The 24,197-nt window shown below is 42.9% G+C and overlaps 1 protein-coding gene across 2 annotated transcripts in view; it reads right to left on the minus strand.

Moving 5' to 3' along the window:
- Nucleotides 1-24,197, minus strand: part of rcan3 (regulator of calcineurin 3) — a 33,926-nt gene continuing 9,729 nt past the window's right edge. The window contains exons 1-4 of one of the 2 annotated variants that reach the window (XM_071528120.1): nt 21,006-21,092; nt 3,637-3,810; nt 2,088-2,259; nt 1-155 (exon numbers count right to left, since the gene is read on the minus strand). In XM_071528120.1, coding sequence (XP_071384221.1) covers nt 1-155; nt 2,088-2,259; nt 3,637-3,810; nt 21,006-21,092 — 588 coding nt within the window. Of the gene's footprint in view, nt 156-2,087; nt 2,260-3,636; nt 3,811-21,005; nt 21,093-24,197 lie in introns of those variants that run through there. The other variant, XM_071528119.1, reaches the window with a different exon arrangement.

Here is a 24,197-nt window from a genome sequence, read left to right on the forward strand (position 1 = left end):
CTAGTTGAAGACTTTGGGGGGCCCGTCGGGACGTCTGGTCTGGACAATCTTCTGCTTGGGCCGCGCCGCCTCGTCCTCCTCCGTCTCGCTCTCGCACACGTGGACGACCACGCTGGGGGTGGACTCTGTCCCCGCATGCAGCTCATACTTCTCGCCTGGGGAGGTGGAGGCATGGGGGGGAGGGATGGAGGGGGGGATGGAGAGGGGGATGGAGGGAGGGGAGCAGGAGTTACTAAGGAAAAAGCAGAATAATCTTTTGCTCTAAATACTCCCATCCTATACAAAACCTCTGATACGCAGACCCTTTCAAATGGTGCAACAGGTAGGAGCAGCCATGGCAGAGAAAGATATAATTATGTAGCAAAATCTATTTTTATGAAATGAGGTGAGGACATTATTACAGAACAAAATAATCTGGTTCAATCTGGTCAGACAACGAGATCGGTTCAGCGCTCGGGTGAAAGGGATTGGATTCAAAAGAAAAAAAAAAGAAAAAAAAACTTTGTCCGAATGCCACTCACGCTCAGATTGAAAACATACACATGCTAGATTGTATCACAGTTGCCATGGAGATAACACAGGCTAGCAGGCAGGGGGAAATGGGTCTGGAGGCTTCTTGCTTGGTGCCAAACAGAAAGACGGACAGTGAAAAGAAAAGAGTCCTGTTGTTACCACAGGCAGTTGGCAGAGGGAGTCAGTGGGCTGCGCTGCAGCAGAGCTGTAATCTGATTGTGAATGCCAGGATGTGAAGCAAAGGACAAACCCATTTCCTGATGCCTCGTGTTTCTATGGTAACAGTAGAATGTGACAAAGGTGGTTCTTTGGGCTGGACAGTGTGTGTCTGTATGTGTGTGTCTAGGTGTGTAGGTGTGTGTGGGTAGCCTAAATCATGTTTTTGTCTGTAATAAAAATGCTAATTATGTTCATATCAAGTCAAAGTTAGAAATAAATGGTACTATCTTTTCCTCTCCAGCAACATGAACACACACACACACACACACACACACACTCACACACACACACACACAAAGAGAGCGACACAGCACACTGTGTCTGTGATGTGTGGTAGGTGACATTTTATAAAGGTTGCTGCAATCTGCAATATAGTCTCGTCAACAAGGCAAACTGAGGCAACCTTGTACTGAGCAGAAACACTGCCTGGGCATGAGGCTGCTGGGAAAGATCTGAAAACCTTCCAAATCTAACTGTGCTGAGCTGTGCTGCCTACACATTTCCTGTAGTTGCTGAAATTGTGATAGGATGGGAATTGCAAAAATGACTTATTTCTGGGGGATAGGCAGCAGAATGGATACTTGCTGTGGTGCAAAATGTTTGACTTAGTAGTGTTTTTTCATGCTTCCCATTTTTTATATTTGAGATTTTTTGTATTGCCCAGTTCATTGCCCTTTTGCAAACACACACACACACACACACACACACACACACACACACACACACACACAGACACACATCGGCATTTACATGTGAGATTTCAGAATGCAGGGTCACACACTCTGAGCAGCTAGAGGTTCAGCTCCTTTGACAATGACGGATGGTGATCAGCACTATAAATTTAATTTATGGGCTTCTAGTTCTATGTCGAGAGACGTTTGACATGGAGATCAATTTATAAATGCCTCTCAATTCATAATAACATCATAGAGGTACAAAAAACTGCATCTCTGATTGTGCAACGTTGGCCATAATCCTGTCTCAGAGCCATGACAGAAAGGCCTGGACTAAAGTGAAGGATAAAACAGTGATGTTTACCATAGTCATCATTCATCATTGCCCCTCACAAGCTTTTATTCCAATTGCTTCCTAGTGGCAACAGCAGTGCAGAAACTTACCGTAACACCTCTCTGAGAAGCGTGACATGATTGCCTGCGTAGGCAAATTTGTATCCAGGTGACTGATGTTCAAAGACCAATGACTCAAATAGAGACTTAATAATCTGATGGAGATATTTTCATACTGATAGAAACACCTTCTTTCCACAGTGTTGCATGGCATATACCTGTGCATGTTTGTGTGCATGTGTGTCTATGTATGTGTGTGTACATTCTGTATTAGCGTGTTGTACTGACCAGGTCCCAGCTTTGCTACTGCACACAGCAGGTCGTAGTTGATGACGGGCGTAGCGTCTTCGCTCTGGCTCCAGCCCACAGGTGGCGAGGCGGGCGGCGAGATCAGAAACTGTTTGACAGGCTGGGGAGGGGCCAGGTACGACTTGTCAATGTCCTCACCGGCGTTCTGGACCTATCAGAGAAGAGATGACAAGATGATGAGGGGCTGTGTCGCTCTAAAAGGGGGGTGAAAGAGACGTGAAGAGGGTGAGACTGTTACATCGCCGTGGAATAATTTGTAAGCGCATAATGTATTTGTGTATTTGTGTTTCATCTTACTCAGTATAACTATCTCATGGTACACTGTTTCACTGCTAGATACTCTAATATTGATGAAAAGTGGCTGTATGGGTCTCTTCTTTTTATTTGATTATGATTTGTGTCTATGTATGATTTTTGTGTGTATTATATAAGTTTGGCCTTTTTATCATAATGGGGTTTCTAAATGCCTGATGTTTTTACTTTTTACTTCATATATGTGTATGATTGTGTTATTTTAAGATAGCTTTTAAGGGTTTGTCTTTTCTTTTTCTGTTTTTATCTCTACCATGTCTTTTCTCTCTCTGTGTTTAAGTGCCAGAATGTACTTATTACTGTTATATTACTGACATGTCCTTGCAATGCTGCCAAGAAGTTCCTGTACATTTATTGTACATGGCAATTAAAGTGATTCTGATTTATCCTGAAAAGCACATTAGGATTGTAGTCATGGCTTCAATCTTTCCCTTAATCTCAAATTGCAAGGGGATTGATGAGTTTTGAATGATATGATAGCTGCCAATTGCCATAGTTACCAACATGTGGCATCTGTCTGTACTGTAAAATCCTAATCCTCTTACATCAAAATACTGGGAGGCAGGGGTCGTGACTAGAGATACATTTGGGAAGAAGGGGGGAATCGGTTAGAGCTTGAGTCATGATTCATGCTGGTCTTGTGGACTCTCTCTCTAGTTACTGTGGATATGAGTGGATGTGTGCAATATCAATGGCTGTTTCGTCACTGCACTGACAACATACACACTGCTTATATATCAGTATTTGCACTGGGAGCATACTGCAATTTCCCTCTCTCTCTCCTCTCTCTTTGCCTTTCTTTCCCACAGGCAAGGCACATAGAAACACACACACACACGTATGATGGAAGAGAAATCAAGAATTTATGGCCAAGCTTATGGGTGTCCAATCAACTGAGTGACTGATGGGGTTTGACGGGAGAGAAGGGGAGACGGATGGTTGGCTGAGGGAGCGGTCAGGTCTGGCTCAGAGAAGAGGAGATCAGTAGAGAAAGATCAGAGAAAAGGGGAAATGGAAGGAGTCACCCTCTTTCTCACAGTTTGTTCCCCCAGAGTGTGTGTGTGTGTATGAGCTTGCAAGTGTGTGTGTACATTCACGTTTGAGTGAATGACACAATACAACATAATGTTCCACATTAATAAGCAATGTTCCCCCACAGTCCGCTCTCGTCCCACAGGAGCCCCCGCGCTGCCCGGACCCTTTAGCGGACACTCACTTGGGCAAAGTAGAGCTTGAGCTTCTTGCCGTTGAACTCGGACTCGTGCAGCTCGATGCGAGCGCGGGCAGCAGCCTCTGGGGTGGTGAAGCTGATCCGGACTCTCCGGAAGCTTTTGAACATCTGGAAGGACGTCTGTTCGTCGTAGATCCTAAACAATGCCTCGAACCTCTCCTGCAGAGAATAAAAACATACAAACATGCAAAGATGTTAGAGATGCTTTTGAAGATATTTAGGTTTAAATGTAAAAGCGGGTTGGTGTTGCATCTATACTAGGTGTAAATATGGGTCAAAGGTTACATATTAAGTGAGCATATAGGAATGTTGCCTAGTATAGGTACTTTTACATTTCTTCCTCAACAGTGTTCAGCATCTTGCTGAAGAACACATGGCTGCTGATAGATTTTTTTTTTTTCCTGTTTGGATTTGTGTATTGTGTCTTGTGCTTAGGGGGCTGTGTTTGTATGTTTGTATATTTGCTGTTTCCATTGTGGGATATCTCCTGGATCGTTATTTGTGGGAGGTTTATGTTTATGGTTGGATGATGTTTATGTTTTTGTTTATGTTTATATTTATGTTTGGAGGATATCTATGTATTGTACTGTTAGATAATGGTTGGTTAACATACCGGAATGTTTGGTTTGTTGTTAGTTAATGTGTCTGAATAATTCCGTGAGGGATGGGTCATGTAAATGACCAGACACGAAAATAAAATATTCATTCATTCATTCGATAGATACGTTTCCCGTTACAGAGATCAAATCTGTCACTTTGTCAGTACAGAACAGTCTCTCTAACCACTTGGTCACCCTGCTGTATCCTCGCTGTATGTGTGCTGCATATACACTGATACAGATGGATGGCACATCAAATACACCCAGAGATTTCCTATTAACTGCTCTGTATAAAACAATCCTCAGGGTAAAAATAATGGGAAAGTGGCTATGTATCAATCAGTCAGGCAGTCGAAATCTAGTCTTGTAGCGACGGTGGTGTATCAGATATCATACATCTCTGCTGCCAGCTGTCCCCTGCTGTGGCGGCACCGTGCCAAAGGGACAACAGTTAAGTAGGCGAATGGAAGCACTAGGTAACACTGAAGAATGGTTCTCTTGTACTTCAGTGTCTATTGGAGCAGTACATATAATTTGTGTAAGAATCCAACTCGCTTCACATCAGCAATGAAACCGAACAGACACAAACGATGCCATTTGATTCACATCAGTGGGCTGATTTTGTACATGAGTGTAATGTGTTGTGAGAAAAGAAAACTTGTAGGGTCTAAGTTATTCGCTGAGACCTCTGTCTCCAGCAGATGTGCCTCTAACTCCTCTGAGCCCATATCATTCGCAATTCATTTAATTGGGAAATTAGATTTCCAGCTCTCTGTCCTTTTCCTGCAAGCTCTTCTGATGCTATCTGTCCCTTCACTGTCTTCTTTTTTCTCTCTCTGTTTCTATTTTTTTTTGCTCTCTTTATGTAACTTTCTCCTTTCTCTCATCACTCTCCCCTACTCCTCCTGCACCTCACTTTGTCTTTCACCATACCTCATCTATTCCCACGTCTCTCTTTCTCTCACCCCCCTCCCTGGGCAACAAATTGGCATTCTCAGCTGTGAAGTCAATCAAGCAGCTCAGTAGGAGGGCTATAGGAGGAAAGGCCCGGTAAGAGAGCTGGTTGCCACACGCCAGCAGCCGGCACACAGCAAAGACAGAGCAATCAGTAGGACTATTCTTCGTCTCCCAGCCGACCATCTCCCCAGCGCAGGCAGATAAGTGGGTATGAAACTGAGGCTTCTTTCAAAGAGCCAAGATGGCTGACGGATTGAATGTGCGATTCTGATTAGAGGAAAAGCCTTTGGAATGAGTGAAAGATGGTCATGAATAGTATGGGCCTGATTCAGACTGCCGGGCCTTCCTATTGGTATGGTGGAAATTTGGGGAATAGACTTTTCTCCAATTCATGTATTTCTACTGAGGGATTGCCTTCAAATACCATGCGCTGCCTTTAATTCAGTTTTGGTTAGGATGATGATCCACAAAGATTGAATTGCCAACATGCCCTTTTAAGCCACTAACTGGATCAAAGCATAATAAGATATACTTTACAAAATCTGAAATGATTTAAGCTGTTCTGCATCTTTGTCTCAAAGAAATCACTAAAATACTTTTGTATATATAAAAAAGAAAGTAAATATTATAATACATAAAAATCAAATAAAAACAAAAACAATTGATGTAAAAAGATGAGTTTCTTAATGGCAACTGCTGTCTACTCAACTCATCATTCAACAAGTACATTCACTCAGCACCCTGACAGTCACAGCTTGCCATCGATGGCACCAATAACAACTGGCAAACAACACAGCAGAATGTGTCTCATTGCGTGTTTCTGTGCGACAGTGTTTGGCCAATATATTCTGTGGTGGGTCTGCTCATTGCCATTAAGAACTCCTCCAGGCAGTGGGAGGCAGAGGACTGAAATATTCCCACAGCTCTCCAGATGCCCTGTTCAGCTGACGCAGCACCTGACACCAGGATGGAAAGGGCGCATGTTACCTGCAGTAACACAGGAGGCATGTCGGCTGTGCGGTCTGCCTCTGCAAATTAGTGACACAGCTCAAGACCGAAGCCCTATCATGTGCAAACGGGTGTACTAGGTGTCTGTTTTTGCTCTCTCTGAATGCTCCGGTAGTGCCATCTCCTTAAAAACTCAAGCACATCTTGTTTGCTTGGTTGCGGAGAATCATCAAATACCATTCCAATTATTCAGACATCAATCAACAGCGTTGCACAGTCTAATTAATCTAGTCTAAGTCTAATTAAGTTTTTGTGACTCAACAATTCATACCCTATTTGATGTCTTTGGTGTTTGTTAGTATGCAGATTTCTTGTTGTACATCATGAAACTGATGGAAGCACTAGACATATTGCAAGGCTTTGGGTGTGATGAACAAATACTACTAATAATAATACAAATAATGTTACTTATATAGTACTTTTCTTCAACTGGACTTCATTCCGAGTCATGTCGTAATGTGAAAGGGGGACTCGCTTTCCACATTCATCACCTAAAGTGCACATTTTGCAGGAGGTCGTGCATCCTTGCATGTAACTCCAGGGCCAGAATCAGTGCAGTGGGGTGCACACGTAAAAAAAATGACTTCAGCACCACTGCACAGTGAGCCTGAAATGTCAAAGATCTTTATAACTGAGATACAATGTGAGAACATAGCTCTTCATGACATATTGTATCATATGCAGATTATAGGATGATATTACACATTAGTTCACGAGAGACCAGAATAAAACAAAAAAGTAATCGTCTGTAATTTACACATTCGATGGTTTATCAACTAGAACCAGTCACACTAGTTTCAAGCACCTTTGAGGAAGAGATTTAAGTAAATATATCTGCTGGTTCTAGTGTTAAAAAATTAATTGTTCCAACTGACAAAGAAACAAAATCTGCACAGATACAATATAGTTTGAACTCAGTGGTAACTTAACTGTTTAGTGGTTTTTAAAGCCTATAGTATTATTTGTATAAAAAATTATATTATGATGATAATATTACTGCTACCTAGTCTTCTGCTATTTCTTTTATCTTGAGGCGGTCTGAATGAATCGGTATTGCAAGACTTTCTTTTACTACATCTGATGGGTTTGTTAATATAATTGCATCATTCCTCTTTAACAGCACTTACAGTAGTCGCTTTCTTCGTGGCATACACATATGACTTTCATATTATTAGTTATTAATATAAGATGTTGGACATGCTGCAAAACATGCACTCTGCATCCCTGTAGAGAAGTCACATCATTATCCCGGCTCATACACGCAGAGTTGTTAATGATGCAGCAAGGTGTGAGCCACGGTTTGTGAAATTGCTGCAGAGTGTGGTGTCTACTGTGGTGAAAGAATAAGCATCTTAAGAGTAAGCAGATTAACACTTTTACCCCCCCCCCCCCTCTCATTCTCCTCTTCGTTTCCCCTGTTCTCCTTGCCATGGAAGTGCATCTGGTCTTCCCTTCCTATCTGCCCCCGGATAGCTGGCTAAACTTCAGAGCTCACTTCACCTCCAGGCTCCACGATACCATTTTTAGTCTAGTTTCTAGTTCACCATACAAGGTGCATTTCTAAGGAGAAGCGAGGAAAAGAGGTCAAATCAAGAATGTGCGAATATCTTGACTCCTTTCTGCATGTGGATAGGATTACCAACTAGCTTACCAATTAATTTTCTGACATTACAATCTCAAAAGGCCCAAGGAAAAGGAAACATGTGACACAGCAAAATACAGGGACTGCCAGGTATTAAGTGTACTCCTGTACACTTAAACGACTGGCCTAAACCTGCTATCCTGCCACATGCTACGTAATGGAGTCAGTAGCAAAATATTAAAGCAGTAGTTATCTAATAGTTAGATATAGCTTCCTTACTTTAATGGTGAGTGAAAGGTGGAAGCAGCAACATGCCAGAATTTTGTCTTAAATATAATTTTTGTCTTGATTACTGCCTCTTTGTATCCCAGCCTGTGTGCAGTGAGCCCATCAAATATCGGACTGACTGACTAATATTGGTGTGTAGTGCTGCTGTTGATGCTATGTATGTGGAATAGTGTCTGTGTCTGCATATGTACATACATGCATGCATTGATTGAGCAGGAGGGGTTCTCACATAACTGTGTATAAAAGGTTTTGAGGTGGCGACACAGCAAATTTCCCAGTGTTAGTAAGTGTTGATTTTTCAGTGACAATTATTTGGAGTTGACAAGTGTTGATTGGAGGTTGTTTGTCCACTCGTAGAACTGATATGGCTCCGGGGCGACTGTTCAAAACAATCAAAAAGCATTTCATTAACTCTGATGGGTGCTGACTTATATAAACACTGGCAGTGCTGATTTTTACACTCTCAGAGTAAGATTAACACTGACAATTCTGCTGTGTAAGGTAAGTAATTGACACAAGATTGAAAAAAATGTCAGGTCTCTGCATAAGAGCATATAAGTGTGTGTTGTTATACATCTGTAACATCAAATTAAACCAATCAAACACTTGTACACCAGTAAAAGCATTTGTGCAACAATACAACACACGATACGTAGGTGAATATAGTGTTTTTTTTAACATGCTGTTTATCCAGGAAAGGTTGACTGTTCATGCATGGTCTCTTTAACTAACACATTCACACCTGGGAGTTTGCTGCTGTTGACCAGTGGGAAGCTCCACTGCAGCAGCTGGGGGTTAAGTGCTTTGCTCAAGAGCACCTTGATGGTAATTGCTCAGGGAGGGAAAAGTGCTTCTCATTCACTAAATGATGGACCTGTTTGTTCACTATAGTGAAAAAAAAGAAAAAAGGGAGCACATGCAAAAGCAACACTGATATATCAAAGGGTAATGGAAAAAATGTTGATGTCCTATCATGACTTGACCGGCCAACGCACGTGCGAACGTTCCTGACGAGGAAATGAGGTAACTGTGTGGCACTGTTTTAGATCATGATTACGTCTCAGTAATGGAACTGCAGCTCTGCGGTTCACAACAATCCCTCAATATCTACTTCAAATGTAAAAATGAAAACTTAGACATACAGTAACAGCATAACAATCAAACCAGGCTTCATCCTTTTATTTTGTTTGCAAACTCTCCTGATATGGGTTTAATGGGTAATTAGTTTGAGAATGACAACAAAGCCCTTGTTTGACCTATATGCTGAGCCCACTTAAGCCCTTATTCAAACCGTGAATTTTCCATGAGCCGCAGCCAGCTACTACAACCCGCATGTCATCAAACTCCATGTGTGATAACTGATAAGGTCGACTGTGAAATACATACACGCACACACACACACACACACACACACACACACACACAAACACACACACTGACACACTGTGTGCACGTCATTCACTCAAATTGATGTTTTGGCATGGGGAAAGCTCCTACATAATGTCCCATAATGGCATGAACTGTTTGTTTTTAACCTGTACACACACACACACACAAATATGCACACACACACTAACACGCGCACGCTAGATTGGTGTGTAACATAAGTGAGCGTGCTGATCACTAATTTATGTGGTCCTCTATGAGCGGACATCCTGAGGGAAGAGGAGGAGGAAGAGGAGGGGAAAAGAGGAAGAGGAGAGGGGTGTTGAGTTACAGACGCTGAAAAATGGCCTGCTCATCTGCCATCACCATCTTCCCTGCTGTGACCCACTCGCTTTGTTCTCTGCTGTGTGTGTGTGTGTGTGTGTGTGTGTAAGACAGAGAGCGAGTAACTGAGCAAGTGAGTGAGTATGTGTGTGATGTGAACACTGTGTGCAAGGTTCCTCCCTGTGTTTCCACAATTAGTTGGAAGGTATTTCTGTAGGTACACACACACACACACACACACACACACACACACATACTCACACACACACACACACACACACACACATATGAGGGCATGTCTGCATAGTAAAGTAATGTGACAGGTAACACCATTAGAATCCAAGCTGAACTGAAGGACGCCCGCCTGTCAGCAGAGATAGACTGGTTTTAACCGCACACACACGTGGGCACACACACACATACACACACACACACACACACACACACACACACACACACACACACACTGAGCTACATCCAACACCTGCTTCTATGTGCAGTGAGCAGTGAGTGAGTGAGTGCTGCTGGACAGCAGGTGAGTGAGGGGAAGAGAACAGCGTCTTCTTGTTTTTGATTCTCTACAAGGCAGATAATATATATTGACAGACCAGGATCAAAATACTATTTAGCTCACTTGGCTGGGTTATACACCAAAGAGAGAAAAAAACAGCTACATTTGGCGAACAAATGTATGCATGCATGTGTTGCGGCTAATACAGTCTTCGTCACTGTTATGTTTCCTTCTTCGTCGGGTTACACAAACACTAAAACGCTGCACGTAAAAGCCTGAGCTTCAGTTTCAGGTTCAGTTTAAGCTCAAAAGAGAAACCTATCTAATTTGTTTAAATGCACAGGGTGGAGCTGGTATGAAGTCAGAGGCTCCACGGTTCTCAAATAGCAACTACAACTTGGCTTGATTGAAAAGGCAAGTGCTGTCATTACTGCTGACCCTGTGTTTCTCCATGTCACCTTTATGTAACACCCAGTGTGCATCCCAACAGTCTGAAATCCCTCCCTCTCCTGTCCTAGATTATCTCTTTCCCTTGGTCCTGCTGTAGCACAACTGAGCTAGCCTGGAAAATTAGAAATTAAAAAAAGAGGAGATGATGTCATGTTGCATCAGTAGAGAAATATAAACTGTATATATAGGGGAAATTGAAATGAATCTACTTTGGAGTGCTAGGATTTGCCTCAGTTGACTGTGCAGATCCCATAGGCCCCGGAGGGAACGAAAAGGAGAGCGATGGAGAACGAGAGAGAGAGAGAAAGATAACACACAAAGAGAGAGGCAGGTAGCTGGGGGCCGAATGAGAGGCAGAAAGTGACACGGCACAATAAAATACAATGTGGTGAGATGCAAAGCTAGCTAGTGAGCTGAAGCCACTCTGGTGGTGGCTGCGCGGTCATCTTTCAGCAGATTGCCTCTTGGGTAATGAGGCAGTTATTTTCCTGACGGTAATGGAAAGGCTGTCATCACTGTGGCGACAGGACATCGCTGTCGGCATGACTCACATTCAGCAACACAGGGAGGCAACAGCCAAAGAACCAGAAGAGATAGCGGTCTGGACAAAATCATCTGAACGAAAGATTAGTTGGCTTAGGGTTCAAGCACAGGTTTATTGTGCGATGTCAACAAGCTTTCATCTAGGTCGAGGTCTGATGGTAGAACAATAAACGGCAGTGATTGACAGAACAGTAGAGAGGTGAGCAGGAGACAGCAAGAGTGATAAAGCAGGGACTGTGATAGATACTAGTATCCATATATACAGTATATATCTACCCCACATCTTTCATGTACTGAGCCAGTGTCAAGCCTAAACTGTCGAGCCTCTGCCTGAGTTGTAACTCTGTGACAGAAGCATTGCTCCATGGCTGAGTCCATCATGCTGCACTGTAAAACATTACATCATGTGACTTAAGTGTCTTCCTATCTTATGTAAAGACAGGATTGTGTTTGTTTACTTTAAAGTGTAAGGCTCCGTGACGATCAGCAGAGCTGCAGGTCCATCCTGCTCTGCTGTCCGGGTAAACACAAAGACAAAGATGGACGTACACACACACACACACACACACACACATGCACACACACACACATACGTCCGTTTTCCTGAAGCGGAGGCCAGCTTCAGCAGCACAGAAGATTCCAAATAATTGCTAGATTCTGAGTGTGATAAAAAAAAAAGTATTATCAGCAAAATCTATTCTGATTAAACTGGGATGTTGCACAGCAACACCTACATACTGTCTACTCTCATTTATCTCATTGTCAACTCATTTTGCAGTTTAGGGAGTTAAATGAGGCACACACATATTCCCCTGTTTGTTTTCTGTCAACAGTGAGAGCGAACAAGCCACATCAGCTGAAACACAGCGACATCTCCTAACATCCCTTTGATCAGCCATATGCCTCATAAATGCACCAAGCACACACAGACAGGGACACAAATTTCCCCAAATTAAATTTCAAAATAAAAGCCTGTATATTAGTAGTGAGAATGGGATTTAACACAGCTAAATGGGCAGACTGGGACAACAGCATGTGAGGCAGACTGTTAATATAGACTGTTGCATAATAGAGTCAAATCAGCAAGCATGCCTTCACTGTTTAGAAATTTGCAGCCATATTATTCAAATTCACTGACTGGAAGAGGCTCCAGTCAGTGAATTTGAGTTCTGATTCAGAAACCTGAATCAGAAAGTTGCTCTATTTTGATCCAGCTTCTAATTTAAGATAGTATTTAAATCACATTCGTACTTCTATGCAAACATCCATGACCATAATCCTCAAGCTGGATAATTTTTATGTTGAATTACAGCATTTGGCATTTTGGATCAAAATGGAAAGATTAACCAAGCCTAATTGAGAAGGAAAGAAGGGCTATTCAATGTTTTTTTTTTTTTGGTGAATCACTGAATCACAGATTTCTCTGTGACACGTGCCTGGTTTTAACTCAGTCTAATCCAGACCCTCGTGCTTGAACGGGATTTGGGTGAAAACCAACAAACTAGGCCACGGAGCCTCAGGGTGAGTCAGGGACAGTTCTACACTAAAAATAGATCACGTAGGAATAATTAAGAAAATTCATTTCTTAAGTGTGTGGACCATCATTTTTAATTACCATCCTCCCTCAAGGACCAAACTGGAACCAGTCTAACGAGGTCAAACAAGAAAGGCAGATTATGATGATAACAGGCAAAGCTGGATGAAGAGCGTTAAACGCCTGTTCCAACATTTTTGCCTGTCAAATTCCATATCTTTTCCATGACTATTCAATGAAAAATGGACCAATTTCCATTACTAACGTCTGCTTATCACTTGGGACAGGAAATTTGTTAATATTTTGTAAAAAGGTAACTATAGATCTACCAGCAGCCAAACATAAAACACTTGCCTGGAGTAAAACCAAATACTGTACATATGAAGACATTTCCATGTCATTTCCAAATCTTTATGGATATGTATTATTTTCCATAATTTTTCCAGGTCTGGGAAACACAATTTTCAAATTCCATGAATTTCCCAGGTTTTCCATGACCCTGTGGGAACCCTGTCCTACAGCACAGAACCTGAACCACATGCATCTGAACTGACTTGTTTACAGAGTGGCCAATATGGAATATTATGTTGATTGTGTGTACTGTATTAATTGTTTTGTCTTTTGAAAGTCCTTGTTGGTGGACACAATCTACAGTAACACTACAAAGCCAAGCTGCCATCAATGGACTGCTGTTTTGAATTTTAGCATTAAAATATCTATGACTTTTCCTAGATCCACTTTCTGGCCAAACTAGTGTTGTTAGAATTTCAAATTCATGTAAGTAAATAATAGTTATAATTTGATGTACCCTCCCTCAACTGATTGCATGTTCCTTCCCTCAGACCACTCAAAATTGGCCTTTCTAGTGTTAAAGCATTTCAACTTCAAATAAGCCACACTGGATGTTTGGGAATGAATGTCCATCCAAGTTTCACATTTTGAATCTGCTTTGAATAAGCTATTTCAAAGTATTGAAGTTGCCTGAACATTTCATTGCTTCAAACCATGTCCATTCCAAAGGGGTTTGGATTAACAAGAGCCTTTGACTTTCTTAAGCCATAATGAGCAACACAACCATGCTTTTGGCTGGACTCTAAATACATACTCTGCTCAGTGACGTTACCCCAATGTTGGCTCTCCCTTGGCCTGGGAGTGAGCACTATGAGTCAGTGGCCAGTGGTTAGCACTAGAGAAAACTATTGTTTACAGTCAGTTTGGTGATTATTTAGGTCATGTGGCATGAGGTAATATGGGGTAACGTGAAAACACTGACTCCATATCACCAGGTAAAATCTAAGGTTGTGTGTGTGTGTGTGTGTGTGTATGGTCTATTCTCTTCCAGCAGCCATTAATATTAGCCTAGCAGCAAATCCTTAGGCAGGCCCTCGGCATTACAAAACAACAAAAACAACGTGTGATTAATAGCTCCGTCTGCATTGCCAGGGCTGCATGAGCACTGGAGCGGCATGTGAGTGGGGCAAGTGTTATAACAGTGCAATCAATAGGTAGAGTGGGGAGCGGTATCGACAGGGCGACGCTGCGGCGCTCGACCGGCGCTCCCTCGGGGACAGTCTGTCTACGGCTGGGAGATTGAAATCAGTTTATAGCATGCGGGGACACATTAATCCTATTACCACCAATCTGGTCGTTATGGTTTTTATTGAGGCAGGCGCTTTTCCTCGTCAGGACCACTAAGGCGAGTGCGAACGCGCACACACACACACACACACACACAAACACACACACACACACACACACACAACATGTCATCCTGACATCATGCTAGCGTATCCACAGTCTCCCATGCAGATCCTCACACTTGAGAGGCAACCGTAATCCAAAGAGTCACACAACGTTACATAAAGTGGCTGAGAGGCGCTGCACCGGCAACTCTCACCTTACGCCACCACAACATATGGAGACATGTGCTCTCTCTCTCTCTAACCACCACTCTATCTCTCTCTAATGCTCTCTCCCCCATCTCTCTTTCTCTCTCTCTCTCTCTCTCTCTCTCTCTCGTGGCAATCGGTGCGTCACCTTGGTGGTTATGCAGCACCCAGCTCTAGTGATGATCAAGCATTATAGGATTTATTCAGTGAAGGCAGGAGTGGGATTTGAACTAGACCCAGCAATACGTGGCTGTAGAGCTTGCGAAGTGTAATACATGTCATCTCGCATTACCAGTTAGGAACCCCATGTGTTTTGAATACAAAGACGCGGATACCTTGGGGGAATAAATTGGCAGAATCAAAGTAGATATATGGATATAGATGAAGCCATTGTTAAAGTCCCAATGTTTACTGCGAACAACAGCGCACTGCTACTGCATTGATACTCCGCTCCCAAGAGGAATTGTTGGAAAATATGAATTTTGATAGTTTTGTGTCTCAATATACCTATTCAGTTCTACTTCACTGCTTGACAAAAACAATAGGCTGCAGTGGCTGCTGCAGTAATGTAGCATAGATGCTTGACAGACACATTATGACAGCTAACAATATGAGCTTGCTAGAAACAAGGTAACTGTTGACATCATATTTTTTCTCATACTATACATCTCAGAAATAGAAACGCTGCTTTAGACTACATGAAAATAAAAAGTTCACCATGAGCTTGCGGTGCGCTCCATTGTAGTTACCGCCGACCTTTCTGAAAATGTTTCAAAACGCTACTCTTGCAGTGCATTGAGTTTTGGCATTAAGGAGTCAATTTCCTTCTTCGGGAACCATTTGGTGTTGCAAGATAACAGTATCTTATAGGACATTCTGTTAGGAACAATATGAACAACCAGTAATCTCAATAACATAGGCCTGTCATTATGCGACTTGGTCCCCTCCTCGTTCCTTGGTGAGTGAATTGAGGGCCTCTGCATTCCATTGTGAGGCCTTTTCTTTGCTTCTAATCTTATCACTTCATAGTCCTGTTGCCATGGCCACAACGTAACCAGACACCCCACCCAGGAGACTGTCCTTTGTTCTACGTCACCCTAACGGACGCAGCGCTAACCTTTAGGTGACACCTGAGCCCCGGCACCTCTCTAAGGTTTCAGGCCAATGTGAGCTGCCCATCCCCACCTGCCTTGTGCCCAGACTGGGGGAGCAGGCACACCTGAGCCCACTGCTCTGGCCCAGGATCGCTCAACCCTGCCAGGATGCAGATCTGGTTTCCTACCAGCACAGAACATGATACTGTCACCGTCTATCTTCATCCTCTCTGTCCTGCCTCTGCTCCTCCACCTCTTTCCTTCACCCCAACAACTGGTGAGAGTTTGTACACATATTAAAACTCAGACCTGATTTATGTTTTTGTGAGCATGGTCTGAGAGGTTGGTCAGTGTCCTTTCTCTGAATAATGAAGCAACGAGGAGAAAAGGGTAAAAGTTCCATTTAAGGATGATCTAATCGATTGGCCACTGATTGATAACAGCAGATAGTCTTTATTAAAATGACACAGGTGATTAATGTATCCATAAGTGTCCTACAAGCAATTTTCATCATCTAACTCGTACCCTGAATCTTTCTACTGTACTACTCTACAACCTGTAATTCAGCTAAACCAGAAAAGATGGCTTTTAAAGGTTAACAAAGTTTTATTCCAAAGTGAGACATTTGAAAAAAGTGACACCAAGTCATATAAAATGATTAATACAATACACTCAATACTGTAAAAATAGATGTTTTGTACCTTCCTCCATTGCTTAAATGTACAAGTTAACAGTCACACCTTCAAGGGAAAAACATGTTATGTAAACCTGTACAAACGGCAGTAGGAAAGACAGAAAACATCACAGACCTCAGCAAAATCACTCTGCTTTTGCTGAGCTGCAAATAGCAGATTACTCATCAAATCCCTCTTCCTTCTTTAAAACCAGTATCGTTATGTGACGACGGGCCTGAGAACAGACACCGTGACACCACTGACAGACAGACAGGCAGACAGACAGGCAGACAGACAGAGGGACAGATGGAGAGTGACCCAGGCTGATGGAAACTTCTCCAGGCGTCCTCAGCGAGGAGGTGTGTGTTTGCTGACAGAGGTGTCTGTCTGTCGGTCTGTGAGTCCGCTGACTCACTGTTGTGGTTAGAGTGTGTGACTGTGTCAGTGTTACTACGATTTTCTGTGTGTGGGAGAGCAGACTAAAGCAGAAAATAGCTGTCCTTTATGGCTTACAATACAGTTTCTGTCGTGTGATTTTTCTTAAATAAGTCTCCATTATCAAGTGTGAATAGGTCACAATGTCCCTGTGCTGTTTTTCCCCAAAGCTTTTATGTGCCAAGCTTTTCCCAGTGAAATAAACACATTTCAATCAGTAACAGACTTTGACGCCACAGAGGCATTAATCAACAGCAAGAGCAAGCACAAGCATATAAGTTTGATTTTAATTATTCATGTGCATATAAAGGAGCAAAAAAACGAAACTGTTTGTTGTTAATGCCAGCATCACACATGCAAAGCATCGTATATGCATGCGTCACACTCCATGTTCTGTAACAGAGTGCCTGCCAATGTGCTGTGACCTTCACCATGTGTCCTGTGCTATTATCTGCTGATGCTAGAAGATTTTCCAGGTAATGACAGTGTTGTGACTAACACTCATATACGACAGCGTCCACCAACAACCCACAGCTCTGGCCTCAGTAAGCCATACAACAAACATGTCGTCCATAGATTAAAGTTCCCTTCATAATCTCAGAGGAAGCACAAGACAATTGCCAGAGTCAGATAGATTTGATACAAACAGGTACTTTGTTTCAGTGAACTTCAAAAGAATGCAAAATACTCACTTAGAAAAAGATTAAAGAAGATTAATTAGTTCTTCAACTACTCCATGATCAAATAGTATCATTGTAGCGGAGGTGTAGAAAATGGAGCTAAATGATCATTAGATAAAGAAGATATATATAGAAGAGAGCAGATTGGACATAAAACCCTGGAAATTCAATATCCCATTCTGTGTAGCATAACAGTCCAATGTGCTGTGGGTGAGCTGAGTGATTGGTGCTCTGGATCAATGATGGTGGACAAAAACAATCATCAAATGGACAGTGTTGCATCAATCACACCCTTGACAACAACACGGGTCAGTGCAACTGAAGAGTTTTATTCCAAAACAAGATATCTATCGTTAGATGACACATACTCAAAATGACTGGTGGCCTGAAAGTAAAGCACATCATTAATTACTATTAGGGTAAAGTGTTATGCTAGGATAGAATTGTCTATGTTTTGTTCTGATATTAATCTGATTTTCAGATTTCTTTTTTTTTTTTTTTGCCAAAATGGATATATAGCATTTTGGAATGAAAGCCTACCACCAACTCTACCATCATTATAACAACAACCTGTCCTGTCCATAACCAGTGTGCTTGGCTCATAGTGATGTAACCAGCAGGGACTGAGCCAAGGCCTCTGTCTTATTGGTCCAAACCTCTACTGTCATACATACAGGACATTCTCATAGTCATGATATCTGGGCTTCAGGGTTTAAAGTTGAGCTGTGTCAACACAACGGTTCCAAAACAGTCACAAAGCATCTCCTCCAATTAAAAATCTACCATTCGGTCATCTTTTTTATATTGTCCATTCAAGCACCCCTGCCATTGCCTAATCTTTCCATGTAATGCTTATAAATAGCAACGGTGCGCATCACATATTAGTCCACCCAAAGTGCTTTGCATCAAAGGGGAATACGATTATTGTCGGCCATCCCCAGATCCAGAGATATTAATAAAAACAGGGGCCTCAGATGGGCTCAGGCCTTGTTGAATGATAATAAAAACAAGAGCAGGCTGGCGGGGAGGTGAGCTCAATCAGAGGCCGCTCCCCACGTGCTCCGCTTTAATCTGCCCTCTCCCCCATCGCTCTCCATCGTTCTCTGTGTGCCAGAAACCAGGATTAGTGGTGTTCTTTGTGCCATTCGAAAGTCAGCCCTCTGTCTGCTCTCTTAATTGTGCACAAACCCCTTTTCCTTTGGTGAATCGTGGAGAGGTGGCTGATAATAGCAGCACCTGGACAGACGCTTTTAGTTAAAGAACGACCTGCCTGTGTTTGTGTTGATATAAGATCATTAACCAGGTCTGACTGACAAGCTAAATCATGATGACCCGAATGACACGTCTGATACATAATATGAACACCAGTCCTGGGTTGTAAACAATGACACATCCACAATATTTCATGTTCAGGACTCTGAGTATTACCAGCTGTATGACAATCTATTCAGCAGGAACTCTGCTCAATCAGCACACCTCAGAGGTTTCATGTCAGACTTACAGTACCTTGACAGCTACTTTTTTTTTTTTTTTCACCCACAGTCCCTCGGCAGCCTTAAAGAAGATGACAACCATCCCATAATTACAGGAGAATTGCACGGTGACAGATTAGTGTCTCTCACCTTGGCTGGTCTGCAGTGGTTTAGAAAGTGTAATGAGAGTTGGATGCAAACACAGCAGAGGAGCTGACTGGGGGAATGCAGACTACAGGGTGGGTCAGTGGTCCACATGCATTTCTATGTTTGTTTGGTGTGTGTGTATACAGCATACTGCAGGTTTTCCAATAACATCAAATTACGAGCACATGAGTTCTTACATGCAAGCAAATCATGCCATCGCAAGCATAAACACATCTTGACAAGAAACAGGACGTTTGCATCTCATACGTACATTCCCCCTTGCTGGCTAGTTTAAAGTTAGTTAGGAACCAAGGTGCTGTGGGGAGGTGGGGGTAAGGGTGGGGTGAGAGGGGGCTTAGGCTCTGCAATTGCTGCTGTTGGTTACAAGAAATAGCTGAATTCAGCCTCACCCACAGCAGAGCATATCAGCGTGGAAGAGCGAGTGGCACGGAGCAAGAAAAAATGTGATTCTGTGTTTTTGTGAGTGTGCGTTTGTGTCCACACCAGAATATTTTTCCTCACCTACTGGCTACTGGTGAGTACCAATGTGTGTGTGTGTGTGTGTGTGTGTGTGTGTGTGTGTGTGCGCGCGCACATGGGTAAGCATGAGACTGACTGCTGTGATCGTGGTCATAAGTGGTCTGGCTGGTGTCAGACTGCTGAGCTGCAGTGTAGTTCGGGCTTATTCTCTCTCTCTCTCTCTCTCTCTCTCTCTCTCTCTGTGTCTCTCCCTTCCTCGCTCTCTCTCTTTCTGTTTCTCTCTGATGATGAGTCAAATCAGACAAGCAGACAAGCAGCCAGCAGGTGAGGGAATATATTCTGACATGGAATTTCTAAAGGGTTCAGTGGGTGAGCCAGACTTTGGCAGACCATCTGTGTGGCCTTTTAAGCCCCCAAACTGGCATGTTGCAATGCCAAAGGCGGGGTCTTGAGGCTCACTTTGGACATTTACATGCAACTGTTTATCTGCTGCCCCATGACTGAAAGGTAGCCTACCAATTATTTGCACCTACCCTAATGAAAAATCAGCATAATATTCCTACAGGGAGTGTCTCAGGCACACAATAGTAAGTTTATGGTGACCTTATTTGTAATCTCCTATCTCCTATCAGTGTAAAATTCCCATAATATCCCTATAGGATATTATATAGTTCATCGCTTTGATGTGATATTCATATATTATTCCTCTTCTCATTGGATTAGTTCTTTTTGTACGGGTATCTTACCTAACCTGGCGCACCTGCAATGCTGATGGGATGAGGAGAGAACAGAGATAAAGGGGAGAGAAGAGGGGGAGAAGAGGGTCTGCCCGCCACTGCGTCTAAAATTGCCTCTCACTTCTTTGCCCGCATGTGCCTTGCATGGGCAATTCAATCCATCAGACCCTCCCATTCAACTTGCGCAGATCATCTCCATATAAACTTGACACACAAAAACACAAGAATGCATATCACAACACTGCTGCATTGAGGGTGTTTTTTGGTATCTCCCCCTCTTGCCTTGTCCACCCATTTCTGCAATTCATCCAACGTCAATCACTGAAAGCACCGAGGGCATCAGTGCTGTGCGCGTCGGGGACGTGCGTCTTGGTGAGCTGCGGCTCCCATTGATAAAAATCCTCGTCTGAGAGGGCTGCATTCAACGTCACCAAGACATGCATGCACTTCTATACAGGAGAACATGCAGTCGGTCCTCAGCAAACTGCTTCACAACCATACAAGAAGGGATACAGCATAACCATGACTTGCAACGTGCGTTTTTTCTGGGGGGGAAAACCGTACCTGCAGTTTGTCTGATGTAAACACCTCGGTGTCTACCTCGCAGGCGATGATGGTCACCATCTCCAGTTTCATATTTATCGATGGCATTCCCTTTCGTGGCTGGGAAAAAAATAAAATGGAATAAAAATCGTTCTCTCCCTCGCCGGCTGGTCACAGAGAAAGAGTCAGCTAGTTTTTGTGCCCGAAACTTAACGTAAGTCCAATAGACTGTTTTGTTGGTTTTATTTGCTTTGTGAGTTGCTGATGGGTTCCTCACTGCACTGGCGCGCTGTTGAAAGTGATGCTGCTGCAGCGGCGGCACAAACTCTACGTCTCTCTCTCTCTCTCTCTCTCTCTCTCTCTCTCTCTCTCCCTCTCTCTCTCCACCCCCCTCCCCACCGGCTCCACATTGACGTCATTACCATCCTCACGTTCGTCGTTTTTTACGCCACTACAGTGCTTGACGAACCGTGCAGGGGGCACTGCAGATTTCACAGTCCGGTTTATTCTGCTTTTCCTATGTTTTTTTTTTTTTAAATCTTTTGTCCACCGAGCCGCAGCAAAAACAGCAACCTCACAATAATAATAATATAATATAATATTACAATAATATTGAAATAATTCATTCAGCCTGCAATATGGTAAGTCAGGTAATAGTATCAGTGTCACCCTGACAGAAAGCCTATTATTTACAGTTAAGGCGTTTGGGTGATGCTCTTGTACAAAGCGATTTACAATGCGCACAACAGTAGCTCAGCATTATGCAACCAATAGCAGGGAGTGCAAGAGTCAGAGCCACAGCGCACTGACAATATTCCTGTGATCAAAGAATGATCAGGCAAGAGCCAAGTAGGAAAAGAAATAAGACCTAAGGAGAGAGAGAGAGACAGAAGGGTTTTTCATTATACATTATAAGATATTATTTTGAATAGATCATGAGCTCACAGAGATTACTGACAGAAATATCCACAACAGTGTGCATTCAAAAATATGAAACCATACTGAAGGCATATTGTACAATCCTTTTTCCATCAAGGCATAATTGCATAACAATGCCTATCAGCAACATGTTCAGGAGTTAGAGTTGCCTTGAGTTGACATAGTATGTGCTTCAGCATCTGCAACAGACAAACAGTATGTCAGTACTGTGAAGTGACTGTCATGCAGTCATAAATTGTTCATGGCTGTTATCTTCCTGCACGCTGTCTATAGATATACCACTGGCATCTATAAATAGACAGGATCCTATCTAACTATCCCTTGTGCTATTTCAGGTGAACGCCTACATAGAAACCTAGCTAGAGGAAAGAGGGCGTGGGTGAGAGCAATTATGTCTTCCAGGTTTTGTTGAATCTGGCCCTGGAAAAACCTACGATATGAAGGTATGAACTTCCATGTGAACTGTGCTGTAGTTCTTATGCTGACTTGTTGATTGGAGACTACCTGTGCTGCAGCTACTTGTTACCGCTGGCAGTAAAGCGGCTGATGAAGCTGACTGTACCGCAGCTGCCGCAGCTCCCCTCCTTTTAATTACGATGATACCGTGAGAATTTCCACCCGAGCTCGAGACCCATCATTTAAAAACTTCCCACTGACTTTATGTTATTGCATAATATCATAACGGACCATGTGTTCTTTCCTTCATTCAGATCTTCCCTTTCTCTCTCTCTCTCTCTCTCTCTCTCTCTTCCCCCTCTCTTTCTCTTTCTGTCTCTCTCTCAGTTTCATAATAATAATTGCCAGGCCAGCTGAGACATTTAAGTCCCCTATAAGCCATTAATATTAAGGCTGGAGGCGGTGAGGTCTATTTATGTCTGTCTGTGTCAGGCATTGTCCATGGGACACGCTGGGCAGACGGAGAACATGAGTGAGATATGAGGATATGAGGATGATTGTGACATTCCGTAGCCAGACAGCCAATCAGTCAGCCAGACAGTCGTTCCATCTGGAACAATCCGGTTCTAAAGGCCATGAACACCACATATCAGACACTGTAGCACATAAGCCAGAACAGCATTGTCAGCTGCAATGCTGTCAACTGGTTGATTTGACTGGAGTGAATCCATTTTATTCGTCGTCGCCACTATAGTGAGAGTGCAGACTGTGAGAGGATGTAACTTGACAGGTTTGGATATTATTTCAAAATTATCGCCACAACTCATTTATCACAAGCCTAAAAGTCCTAAAGTAGCACGCCTTTACCCCCATCCTAATACTTTCAAGACTCAAACAATGCATGAATAGCCTACTCTGTTTTCTAGAGTCTAATGTAGTCTTAGTTTTGTGATCATTGCCCCCCACGATGAAATCACTGTTGTCGTCAAGCACACTATCTCAGATGCCACTGACTGGATTTTGACGAAGCGTTGGGGATAGATGCGTGTCATTGCTTCGTTCCAGCGTTTTCAAAATTACACTAATTGGCCTTGGTGGGGCGCTACAGTGTTTGTTTAACCGTCTGTACGTCACTGATTGGATTTTAACACAACTTTGGGGAATGATGCGTGTCCAGTATTTTCAAAATTACACTGATTGGCCTTAATGGGGGGTGCTACAATGTTTGTTTACTTATTAGTGATTGGCCCAAGGGGTGCCTGCATCATTAGTGGGGGACAACATTTTGACTTGTGCCAGTAGGAAAATTCTCTTCACAGAGTGATCAGTGGTTGACACACAGGAGCTTGAAACTGGATTCTCCAGTTGAAGGGAAGCCTCTCTGACCACTGGGCCATCCTGCCGCTCCTACTGCAGCTGAAGTCCAGTATAGACTAGTTTACACTTGTCTAGTCTAATGTAGTCTAGTTTAGTATAGTCTATTCTAATCTAGCATTTCTACTCTATAGTATTAACTGTCAACGTACATGGCATGTAGATTTAAGTGTTTTTGATTATCAAAGCACTATGTTGATGCACTCCTCTGATCCCTTTGTCACTGCTGATAAGTAGGATGGATTGCTGTGGATGATGAAGCACTTTCTCCTCCTCTCTGGCCCTGTTCTGCAGCTCTCCTCCTGCTCATTCTCACTTCTCTTCTCCTCATTCACAATTCCCTCTGTTAGCGCTCACAGGCAGCAAAGCTCATTTCAAGAGTCCATGAATGCATATAGAGAGTTTCACTGCAACACATTCCCAACACATTCTTTATCCATTTGAGATAGAATTGATACCTGAAGATCATTGCTTAATTCTTAAAATAAATACTGATAATTATAC

The sequence above is a fragment of the Centroberyx affinis genome, unplaced genomic scaffold (assembly GCF_046629955.1).
Source record: "Centroberyx affinis isolate AG114_WGS23_722 - 3 ecotype Tasmania unplaced genomic scaffold, CSIRO-AGI_Caff_v1 ptg001619l_1, whole genome shotgun sequence".
Taxonomy (NCBI): domain Eukaryota; kingdom Metazoa; phylum Chordata; class Actinopteri; order Beryciformes; family Berycidae; genus Centroberyx; species Centroberyx affinis.